Here is a 12,500-nt window from a genome sequence, read left to right as displayed (position 1 = left end):
TTATAGGCAGATTTTTTACCAGTTGAGCTGTGAGGGAAGCCCCATTCTTTTCTAAGTAATTTTATTTTACAACTGGAAGAGCTCAGATCTAGAAAATAGCATTATATAACACACTATAAAACATTATAGAACACTATACAACTAAACCTGTTCTTTTTCTGTTCTAACTTTTAGCTCTTCCCTTTCCTTCACAGTTCTGGTTCTGGCCATATTTATGTTTCAGCACACTGGTAGTACCATTAACGAAAGGCTATCACTGTGGTACGTCTTAGCTCTTAGCTCAGGAAGCAGGCCTGCACTCCCGCAGTCCATCCTTTCCCACGTACCTAGCATCTCAGTGACACACCCTGCCATTCCCTTTATTGCCGGTGGCATCACCTCTAGTCAGAAGAGGATTCTTGGGGAGAAACAAACATCTAACAGATGCTTATTTTGTAACCTATAGGATAGCAGAGCTTGATGTAGCTGATGAAAATGACATAAACTGGGATCTGTTAGCAGAGGGATGGAGCAGTGTCCGTTCACCACAGTGGCTTCGAAGTAAATGGTGGACCATCAAAAGGCAAATCGCAAACCATAAGGATGTTTCGTTCCCTGGTAATGTATTATTTGCTCCTTAAGTCCTTACCTTATCTTAAGTACTCAAGGAATTAGCAGTTAGAAGTTCTTTGCCTCAGCTGAAGAGAGATGAATCATGGTAGATTTTACTTCAACCTCTGTCCTGTTTCTTTGGATAACAAACTTTCCTTGAGCAGAGTTAATATGATTTGTAATTCTCAAAGCACCAAGGATAGAATTACACATATTTACACACATTCTTCTCAGATAAACTGTGAAGAGGAAATAAATTTCACATGTGTTTTCATTGCATACAAAGATATAAGAAATTACATTTAAATCAACTTTTAGGAATTGAGTAATTTTGAATTACTTAACTGCATTATTTAGAGAAATTCTGTGGAGATCTATTTTGTAGAACAAAGGCTGGTAAGTTTCTAGTTTCATTTATTGTGTAAATCTAGAGATCTTAGGTTTGTTTAAAAGTGAAGTATAGCTTACTTTTCCACTTCACTGTCTGCTCTGTACTTAGGCACTGAACCAGGTAGTGCTGTCTTTGATTTAGGTAATCAAATTCACTCTCACTGATATAGTGCTCCAGCTTCATTTTTGCAAAGGTAAATTAAATGCTGAGGAATTTGGCTTGATGAAAATGTGATTTTTTTTTTTTTTTCCTAAATACTCAGTTACAAATTTATTTTGCATTTTAAAAAGTGTAGTATAACCATTAGACTGAAGGAATACTTAGGTAACAGGAACCCAGCATCACCTGGGATGACTGATATAGTTTATCATGATTAGTAGAGGAGCTGGCTTTACAGGAGCTCAAGTTGTTTGCATACTGCTGTTGGGAAAAACTCAGCTGCCACTCTCGGGTTGTAACTTAGATGACAGCCGACTGTTCCTGCAGTGGCTAAAACAGTCAAGTGCCATTTGAGTCAGGGCAGGGGGTGGGTACACGATTCATTACTGGATAAAAATAAGTTAGTTTTCTTCCTAAATAAGAATTTTATCAAGAAGCCCTAAGACATAGAAAATGTTGTATTTTTATGTTCCTTACAGTGGCTATTAATGTAGCTTTGATGGCAAGAACAACATTCAGTTGTGAATTTTTTTAAAAAATCTGTTTTGATAGATAACGTTTCCAAAAATTTCCAGACAGGTTGTGGTTTTAAAATATTTTTATTATTATTTTGGTAAGATGTCATATCCTATATACAACTATTTATTCCAAATACTTTCCCTCCTTACCCCCCACCTCCCTTGCTGCTTAGATGGTGGTCTGTCGGAGAATCAATGTTCTTTTTGTCTACCCATCTCCCTTCAGTCTTGATAAAAGGTCTTAAACAGTTACATGAAAATCAAAAAAACAACCCAACGCTTTTGGAGAATAAATCAGGACCTGGAGTTCCAAACAGTAATTCCAATTCCAGTGTACAGCATGTTCAGATCAGAGTTGCCCGCTTGGAAGACAATGCTGCCATCTCTCCAAGCCCCATGACAGCCCTACAGATTCCCGTCCAGATCACTCACGTCTGTAAGTAACCTCAGGACTCCTTGCTATTTGACCTGTGCGATTTAGTGAATGGCTCTGACACCTTTCAGTCTTCTAGAATTTTGACAGAAATTTATCCAAGTTGACGAATTAAAGGAGATCTAAGGCATTTTATGTTTATTAGCTTGATAAATATTTGCAAAGGATGAATGTGTAACAGGAAAGACTGATAACCAACTGCCCAGCCATTATAAACCATTTTAAATCATCTTACTTCCTAGATGTTATAAAGAATTAATGGTTAATAGAAAACTACTTAAAATACTGTCAGTAAAGTAATGCTCAAAATTCTCCAAGCCAGGCTTCAACAATACGTGAACTGTGAACTTCCAAATGTTAAAGCTGGTTTTAGAAAAGGCACAGGAACCAGAGATCAAATTGCCAACATCCGCTGGATCATCAAAAAAGTAAGAGAGTTCCAGAAAAACATCTATTTCTGCTTTATTGACTATGCCAAAGCCTTTGACTGTGTGGATCACAATAAACTGTGGAAAATTCTGAAAGAGATGGGAATACCAGACCACCTGACCTGCCTCTTGAGAAACCTGTATGCAGGTCAAGAAGCAACAGTTAGAACTGGACATGGGCTGGGTGCGCGGTGGATGGTCTGAAACATAGAGCACGGCTTTCGCTGGGGCTTCATGGCCCCAGAGCCCAGCATGGCTTCCTCACGACCCTCCTCCACAGCAACCAAAACTAAGGCACCAGATGACTTAGTGGCTTCTGTTGTGAAGAAACCACACATCTATTATGGAAGTTTGGAAGAGAAGGAGAGGGAGCATCTGGCCAAAGGAGAATCTGGGCTTTTGGGAAAAGAAGGACTCAAAACAGGAATTGAAGCAGAAAATATTAACATAACCTCTGGAGAAGTGTTTGAAATTGAAGAGCACATCACTGAGAGACAGGCTGAAGTGTTAGCAGAGTTTGAGAGAAGGAAGCGAGCCTGGCAGATCATCATTTCTACAGATAACTCAGAGGTCAAGGTTTGCCTTAGAGCTTTGGGGAACCCATCACACTTTTTGGAGAAGGTCCTGCTAAAAGAAGAGAAAGGTTAAGAAATATCCTCTCAGTGGTCGGTACCAATGCCTTAAAAAAAAGACCAAAAAAGATGATGAGAAATCAAAGAAGTCCAAAGAAGAGTATCAGCAGACCTGGGACCATGAAGGACCAAACAACCTGAAGGTTGCTAGACTGTAGATTGCTAATTATTCACTGCCCAGGGCAATGAAACGCTTAGAAGAGGCCCATCTTCATAAAGAGATTCCTGATACAAGAGCTGCACAAATCTCTCTGATCTTTGAATAATTTCTGCAGTCAGATTGGGGATGATCGGCCTATTTTCTACTGTCACTTTAGTCCCAATTCCAAAATGCTGGCCACAGCTTGTTGGAGTGGGCTTTGCAAGCTCTGGTCTGTTCCCAATTGAAACCTCCTTCACACTCTTCGAGGCCATAACACAAACTTGGGAGGGATCGTATTCCATCCCAAATCCATGGTCTCCTTGGACCAAAAAGACGTCAGTCTGGCCTCTTGTGCTGCTGATGGTTCTGTGAAGCTGTGGAGCCTTGACAGTGATGAACCTGTGGCAGATATTGGAGGCCACACACTGCGTGTGGCCCATGTAATGTGGCATCCATCAGGACATTTCTTACGTACCACCTGCTATGACCGATCATGGCGCTTATGGGATTTGGAAGCTCAAGAGGAGATCCTGCATCAGGAGGGCCACAGCATGGGTGTGTATAACATTGCCTTCCATCAAGATGGCTCTTTGGCTGGCCCTGAGGGACTGGATGCATTTGGCCGGGTTTTGGGACCTGCGCACAGGATGTTGTTTCATGTTCCTAGAAGGTCACCTGAAGGAAATATATGGAATAAGTTTCTCCCCCAGTGGCTACCACATTGCAACTGGCAGTGGTGACAACACCTGCAAAGCGTGGAACCTTCGACAGAGACGTTGTGTCTGTACCATTCCTACCCATCAGAACTTAGTGACAGGTGTCAAGTTTGAGCCTATCCATGGGAATTTCTTCCTTACTGGTGCCTATGATAACACACCCAAGATCTGGACTCACCCAGGCTGGTCCCCTCTGGAGACTCTGGCCAGCCACGAAGGCTAAGTGATGGGCCTAGACATTTCTTCCAATGGGCAGGTCATAGCCACTTGCTCCTATGACAGGACCTTCAAGCTCTGGATGGCTGATTAGGCAGGACCATGGAAGGAAGGACTCAAGCCTCACTGTCCCTTTAAAGCCATTTTCAAAAGAAAGGAATTAATATGTTTTGTTCTATCATGTATTTTGCCAATTACCATGTATGTAGATTCTCAAAAGAATTGAATTTCTGTCTCAGCTCCCACTTCAGGCAAGCAGCCCAATCCCTGGGTGTTGATCAACCCCTTCCATGGTTGAAAAATTTTAGTTTTCATCTTCAAGCCCCTCTATGAACTTTATAGACATTGTTTTTATTAATCTTTATTTGAATGCCCTCTTGCTTCCCTCAAAGCACTCAGGATTTTTACTTCTTAAAACCTGGCTTTCCATTACATGGTACATGTTTCAGGATTCCATGTGACCCAGAGAGCAAGATGGCTGTGCTCTATGCAGGAAGCCCTCAGGTAGAGAAGCACATCTCACTGTGCACTGGCTGAACAGTACCTGACAGAGCAAGAACCCTGAGAATGTAAGGCGAAGACATAGACCACACCTGTGTCCTGGGTTACGCAGTAGAGGTTTTACCTCATCCTGTTGAGTTCATTTGGAATGCTAGCTGCATCGGGAAGTTCAGAACTGAGCATCTGCCTCTTCAGAAAATGTCTTCCATTTTTGCTTTGAAGTTTGGCATCCTTTTGTGTTATCCCAAAGCTAGGCCAATGTGTCAAGATTCAATGAAATTTTTAGAAAGCAAAAAAAAAAGAACTGGACATGGAACAACAGACTGGTTCCAAGTAGGAAAAGGAGTACGTCAAGGCTGTTTATGGTCACTCTGCTTATTTAACTTACATGCAGAATACATCATGAGAAACACTGGGCTGGAAGAAGCACAAGCTGGAATCAAGATTGCTGAGAGAAATATCAATAACCTCAGATAAGCAGATAACACCACCCTTACGGCAGAAAGTGAAGAGGAACTAAAAAGCCTCTTGATGAACATGAAAGAGGAGAGTGAAAAAAGTTGTTTAAAGCTCAACATTCAGAATACTAAGATCATGGCATCTGGTCCCATCACTTCATGGGAAATAGATGTGGAAACAGTGTCAGACTTTATTTTGGGGGACTCCAAAATCACTGCAGATGGTGATTGCAGCCATGAAATTAAAAAATGCTTAAACTCCTTGGAAGGAAAGTTATGACCAACCTAAATAGCATATTCAAAAGCAGAGACATTACTTTGCCATCAAAGGTCTGTTTAGTCAAAGGGATGGTTTTTCCCTTTGTATGGATGTGAGAGTTGGACTATAAAGAAAGCTGGGTGCCAAAGAATTGATGCTTTTAAACTGTGGTGTTAGAGAAGACTCTTGAGAGTCCCTTGGACTGCAAGGAGGTCCAACCAGTCCATCCTAAAGGAGATCAGTCCTGGGTGTTCATTGGAAGGAATGATGCTAAAGCTGAAACTCCAGTACTTTGGCCACCTCACGCGAAGAGTTGACTCATTGGACAAGACCCTGATGCTGAGAGGGATTGGGGGCAGGAGGAGAAGGGGTCGACAGAGGATGAGATGGCTGGATGGCATCACCGACTCAATGGACATGAGTTTGAGTGAACTCCAGGAGTTGGTGATGGACAGGGAGGCCTGGCATGCTGCAATTCATGGTGTCGCGAAGAGTCGGACATGACTGAGCAACTGAACTGAACTGAAGCAAGGGCATAGAGTCCCTAGGATGGCACATCATTTGTAGTAATTCACCAGAAGACATACAAATGATTGGAGGTGAAATGTCGAAGAAATGGGTTTTGGTGAGGTTGAAAAAGATTTTCTTAAGGGAGTAAACCCAGTTTCCTACAGGGATTGTTTTGTTTACCTCTCTGGTGTAAACAGAGGCTTCCCTGGTGGCTCAGTTGGTAAAGAATCTGCCTGCAATTCGGGAGACCTGGGTTTGATTCCTGGGTTGGGAAGATCCCCTGGAGAAGGGAATGGCTACCCACTCCAGTACTCTGGCCTGAAGAATTCGATGGACCAAGGAGCCTGGCAGGCTACAGTCATGGGGACACAACTGAGTGACTTTCAACTTTCTCTTTTCCTTAGCCTCTGACTGACATCTTCTTGTGCTTAATGAGATGAGAACCCAGTGAGTTATAGGGAGAGAAATTTATTTTCTAAGATCTAAGCCAAGTTGATCTACCTTTCTTTCTATTATAGAGGGACAGAAAAGGAAAGAATGAGGATAAAAATCTCAGAACCATATTATTTTTTCATTTTTATCTCACTTTTTCCCCCTACACAATGTTATTTGCCTATAGAAAGGCCATTGCTAAGGGTTTTTCAGTCACTGGGTATTATTCTCAGTCCAGAGATTATTGGCATTTTGAGTGGGACAGCCCTCTGTTGGCAGGATGTCCTCCTACACACTGCAAGATGTGCAGGGTCCCCTGATGTCAGCCACAAAATGCCAAATGGTGCTTTCCAGTCAGTGTGGCAGATGCAGGCAACTCACAGGTTCTCATATGTACTCTGTGGTCCCATTTGGGAATCTCTGCACCACTTAGTTGGCATTATTAACACTGTATTTCTAGGAATTCCATGGCAGATGTTTAAATTAATTACGCTTGTCTTATTCTTAAAGTTCTAATTTAAATGTGCATATTAGCTTTAGCTTTCTACCAGTATAGTTAAACATGAAGAATTTATTTTACCCTGCTGGTTTTGTTTTACAGTCTTAAGAATTGCAAAGCAAGTGAAATTACTAATCCACCATAAATATGAGAGATTCTGTTGGCTAAAAATTGTTTATGCATGGAGAAAGTTATAATTTTCCTTGGCTACTGGGTTGATACTTACTGGGAAAATAGCAAACATTTTATAAATGGTGCCTTAATATTCATGCTTTCTCAAAAAAGCATACTTTTTTAAGTATTAGAATAATTTTGCTTCATCTAGTAAGAAATATGGGTACAGTAAGAGTTTTACAAGACACCCATTATTCTTGGCATTTGACCTAAAATCTCATGATTGTTTCTTTATTAGAGGTCAGGGATGCAGACTATTTAGGGCCAGAACAGTACATATATGTTAGGCTTTGCAGGCCAAGGCCAGATAGATCTCGATGGAATTCTCTATTTTTGTTTTTACACAATCCTCTAAAAATGTAAAAACCATTCTTAGCCTTGAACCACATTTGTCCCCAGCCATAATTTGCTTACCTTTGATTTAGGTTATTTATCTGAAATCAAATTATTCTAAGTATGATCTTAAGAATCCATGAACTAGTCAGAGAAATAACAGGAATTAAGTACATATCTCTTAAACTGAGAAGTATTATAGTCAGAATATAATAAACAAAAAACGTTATACATTAGAAGTCAATTTCAAAGCATTTTCCACGTGGATGTACCTTCAAGTGGGACTGAAAGCACCAAGAGAGCTCACATTTCTTCTAGTTTGCTGTAGTTCTGTATAACCTTGAGCAGACATGATCTAGTCTGAGCTTCAGTTAACATACCTGTCTGATCTCTAAAGTGCTATTCATTCACCCAGTACAGTCATTTGAAACAATACTGCATGTATTTAATGTTTTTGATCCTCACAACTACTGTATGAGATAGACAGGGCAAGTAAAGTCTCTGAACATGAGTAGTTTGGATTAAAGTAAGTTATTTGCCTGGATTTACATTACCAGAAGTGATGTCACTAGAACTAAAATCTAGTGTTCTCGGACATCTCTGTATTCCAGACATCTATACCATCTTACCAAAAGATACAGGAAAACTTAGCATTTTATCAAATTCCTGTATCTTTGCAGGTTAGCCTTAGTGTATTCCTCTTTCTTACTAACATTAGAAATACTTTATGATCTATGCCAGAGTTAGCAAATTTTGTCTCTGTCATAACTACTCAACTGCCCTTGTAGTGCAAAAGCAACTATAGAAAATACATAACCAAGTAGGCTTGACTGTGTTCCTATAATACTTCATTTATAAAAATTGGTTGTGAGCTGGATCTGGCCGTGAGTCATGGTTTACTGACCCTTATCTATGCCATCCCAGACAGATCCATTAGATTTCTTATCTCTTATTAAATGATTGTGGGTTTCCAGGCCAATTATTCAATATGAAATTGCCCTCCTAATTAATTGAATACACTAAGGAAATTGAAATTTAGAAAGTGTTTTATTTATTGTCCTTGTTCTTACCACAGCTTCAGCAGACTCCGCTGCTGCTACTGTTGACTCGGAAACAATAACACTAAACAGTGGAACACTACAGACATTTGAGATTCTTCCAGTGAGTAACTACTTTAAAAAGCCATATTATGTATAAGATCAGTTGGTATCAGTTTTAGAAATATTACATAAGCAAATGAAATATAAAAATTAACCTGATTGTCAGTAAGTGTAACTATATCCATGATTTTGGAAGCCAGATGGTTAGAAGACAACATAAATCAGACTTCTGCTTTTTATAATTAATTTTAGTCTTTCTTTTTCAATCTGATATAAACCAATAACATAATTTTTCTTACATAGATGAAAATGACAATGCTAACACATAGGGTACATGCTATATATTTTTATCGAGTTGTAAACAAGTTCATATTGGTTGAGGAAAAGTTTATGGAATGAATTATTTAACAGAGTAACACTGCACTAGCCATTGAGGATACAGGATTTTAAAGTCCTAGTCATAAATGATGTAGCCACTTGGGCAAAGAATCTTGCAGTCCCTTAAAAGGTTAAACATATAGTTACCATATGACCCACCAATTCTAATCCCAGGTATACCTAAGAAAAATGAAAACATTACGTCCACGTAAAAACTTGTACATGAATGTTCATAACCAAAAAGTAGAAATAATCCAAATGTCCATCCACTGATAAATGGGTAAATAAAATGTGCTATAGACATACAAATGATTATTTGGCAGTAAAAAGTATGCTACCATAAGGATGAACCTTGAACCTTATGCAAAGTGAAAGAAATGGGACACAAAGTATATAGTACAGGACTCCCATTTGATATGTCAAAAATGGGCAAATCTGTAGAGACAGAACATAGATTAGAGGTTAACTATGCTAAGAGATGGGATATATCTGCTAATTTAAATGTAATTTCTTTGCAGGGGGTGAAAATTTAAAAACAGCCCCAGTTCTTTGCCTGATTTCTAAAATAGGTAAACCCAAAATTATTGGTTCAGTTTTCGTGAAGAAAATATTTTACTTAAATTATGTCAAGATTTCTTTGCTGTGAAAAATATAAGGAGTATTAGTACATGAGTTTATTTATATCCTGCTGCTGCTGCTAAGTCGCTTCAGTCGTGTCCGACTCTGTGCGACCCCACAGACGGCAGCCCACCAGGCTCCCCCGTCCCTGGGATTCTGCAGGCAAGAATACTGGAGTGGGTTGCCATTTCCTTCTCCTATACACAGCCAAATCTCATAATGGCCCACAGAGCAAAAGATTCTCTTTTGGAACTTCTACTAGGCTGCTTGCTTAACCTAAGCCTTGGTTTCCTAATTCAGTGGTCTCCAAAACAGAGTTGTAAAAGTCATTTGTCACAGGTACAAAACAGAAATTTGTTTTACCTTTTTTTGCCACCTTCCCCCAGGCCAAATAAATAATGTATACACATATATTTGAGGTACGTGTTCAGGTTTTAACTTATGAGGTCACATTCAAAGATTTAGAGACTTATGTCCTAATTTATTAATAAAGCATAATAGTGCCTCAGCTCCAAAAATGTATAAGCATTAAATGTATTTAAGTATATTAAAATATGCATATATGATATACATGTATATATAAAGTATTTACTATACCACCTGATGATATGTGATGAATAAATACAACCTTTAGAAAAAGTCAGCTTTCACTTTTATGAAGAGGGAGAGGGAGAAGTGAGTTAATCCCCGGTCTGTGCCAGGCACCATCACAATCATTTCTAATCCTCAACAAACCTTTCTGTAGAGCTGCTGTGAAGGAAGTCCACAAGACCACGTCAGACTAGAGACCAGGATTTAGGATTTAGGACTGTCACCTCCAGCTCTAAGTGCACATGCTCTTCCTTCAGAGTTTTGGGGTAAACCAAACTCACATTACCATGGAGAAGCTTATGGTTGTGAAACGTGTGTTGCTGTTCGGTATTTTTGTTACACTTCCATAAAATATCTCAGTATACTATCAGTTAAGCAGTTTTCAATTAAGAATTTTTCCTTTCAGCAGAAGACTAATTGCTATTTCTGTACATTTTCTCCTAACATAAAAATTTTAAAAATAATACTATGAAAAAAAATCTATTCAAGTAAGTAAACACTGCCATAGTGCCTTTTCAAAGATGTGAAACTTTTTAAGTGGGAGACTGCTAGGTTTTATGTGCTGCAGAGAAAGGATAAAGAGTGTGCTGGGTTACTGCGCTGGAAACAGTGGTTTATGAGGCAGTGTCTTGGACTGAAATTGAGCTGAAACCAGACCATAGACACACAGGGCATGAAGAGTAGGATCAGGGCCTTGCCTCTCTGTTAAACCTGCAGGCTGAGAAATGACTTACAACACATAAGTAGTCCAGAATATTATGCTTTTTATTTTATTATTTGCACCTTTATGATTGGTATCAAGTACATTTGTGGCTAGTAAAGTCCCCATTTTAGATGTAAAGCTAGACGTAGTGAGCACTAAGTCTGCTTACTGGGTGGTATGATGCACCTGTGTTGACCTTATTTTTCTTTTTCCTTTAGTCTTTCCATTTACAGCCCACTGGCACTCCAGGCACCTACCTGCTCCAGACAAGCCCAAGCCAAGGCCTTCCCCTCACTCTGACTGCTAGTCCCACAGTCACCCTGGCAGCTGCCGCTCCTGCTTCTCCTGAACAGATCATTGTTCATGCTTTATCTGTATGTCATTTTACATAAATTCCTTGATTTTTCTAATTTCTATAGAAAAGACTGACTAAACTGATAAGTGTCACCAGAGATAGAACTCATACCCTGGGGGAGGAGGGAAATACATTTTGAGCTCCCAAGACTTCAGGACCTGTTAGGGACCAGAATTAGTTGATATATAATATTAAGAGCCAATAGTACTGTAATCCATGGATTTAAACTATTCTTCTACCACTGTTGTCCCAGGAGCATGTTTTACACCTTCCCTGGGGCACTTCCCTTATTCCTGTACATGAGATGGACGTACATTAGGGGAAAGGGGCTCCTAGGAGTGCAGAGGCCCCAGTAGGTCAAGAAACAGAGATCCAGAGGTGAGAGGCATGGAGGGGACACCAGGGCACCACGTGAAAGGTCATTTGTTGTCTATAACTTTAGGCTGGTACGTACTTTTTCATCTTGCCACTGATTGTTTTTGTTAACATTCTATAGCCAGAACATTTGTTGAACACAAGTGACGTCACAGTGCAGTGTCACGCACCAAGAGTCATCATTCAGACAGTTGCCACAGAGGACATCGCCTCTTCCATATCCCAAGCAGAACTGACAGTGGATAGTGATATTCACTCATCTGATTTTCCTGAGCCTCCAGATGCCCTAGAAGCAGACACTTTCCCAGATGAAATTCATCAGCCTAAGATTACAGTAGAGCCGTCATTTAATGATGCTCATATATCCAAATTCAGTGACCAAAATAGCACAGAACTGATGAATAGTATTATGGTCAGAACAGAAGAAGAAATCTCTGACACCCACCTTAAACAAGAGGACGAACCCTCCCCGTTAGCCCGGGCTTATGTTACTGAAGTAAGTTGCACTTAAACAGCCTTAAGCCTCAAACCTGCAGTTTGGGAAAAGTCGAGAGCAGGACCTGCCACTGAATTGGTTCTTTTAAATTATTTTTTTGCTAGTATGTAAAACTTCAGAGTGTGAGGTTATTATTATTTTTGTCTGTTTAAGACCTTAACTTTGACTTCTTTATAGTCTAACTTTAAAGTAGGATAGTATTTGAAAGTCCTTTCAAGCCTAAATGTGTTTGGGGACTTAAGAGAAACAAGGACTATGAAACAGAATCTTTTTTTTTGTTTGTTATTACTTAGGATTTAGGGTCACCTACCATAGAAGAGCAAGTTCATCAAACAACAATTGATGATGAAACGATACTTATTGTTCCTTCACCACATGGCTTTATCCAGACATCTGATGTTATAGATACTGAATCCGTCTTGCCTTTGACAACACTAACAGGTACTGTAACTCCATCATGTGCCTGATAAATCTTAAGGGGGCAATCAGGCA

General features: G+C 39.7%; 1 protein-coding gene and 1 pseudogene across 2 annotated transcripts in view; both read left to right on the top strand.

Moving 5' to 3' along the window:
• The window catches only part of DMTF1 (cyclin D binding myb like transcription factor 1), a 49,221-nt gene that overhangs the window by 35,379 nt on the left and 1,342 nt on the right, over positions 1-12,500 (top strand). The window contains exons 13-18 of one of the 2 annotated variants that reach the window (XM_068972375.1): positions 446-597; positions 1,886-2,095; positions 8,468-8,553; positions 11,001-11,156; positions 11,634-12,008; positions 12,302-12,449. In XM_068972375.1, coding sequence (XP_068828476.1) covers positions 446-597; positions 1,886-2,095; positions 8,468-8,553; positions 11,001-11,156; positions 11,634-12,008; positions 12,302-12,449 — 1,127 coding nt within the window. The remainder of the gene's footprint in view (positions 1-445; positions 598-1,885; positions 2,096-8,467; positions 8,554-11,000; positions 11,157-11,633; positions 12,009-12,301; positions 12,450-12,500) is intronic. The other variant, XM_068972377.1, reaches the window with a different exon arrangement.
• LOC138080322 (U4/U6 small nuclear ribonucleoprotein Prp4 pseudogene) lies at positions 2,743-4,320 on the top strand (annotated as a pseudogene).

This window comes from Capricornis sumatraensis, chromosome 5 (genome assembly GCF_032405125.1).
Source record: "Capricornis sumatraensis isolate serow.1 chromosome 5, serow.2, whole genome shotgun sequence".
In the NCBI taxonomy this organism is placed as follows: Eukaryota; Metazoa; Chordata; class Mammalia; order Artiodactyla; family Bovidae; genus Capricornis; species Capricornis sumatraensis.
The sequence above is the reverse complement of the archived record's forward strand: the minus strand, read 5'-3'. Positions and strand labels throughout refer to the sequence as shown.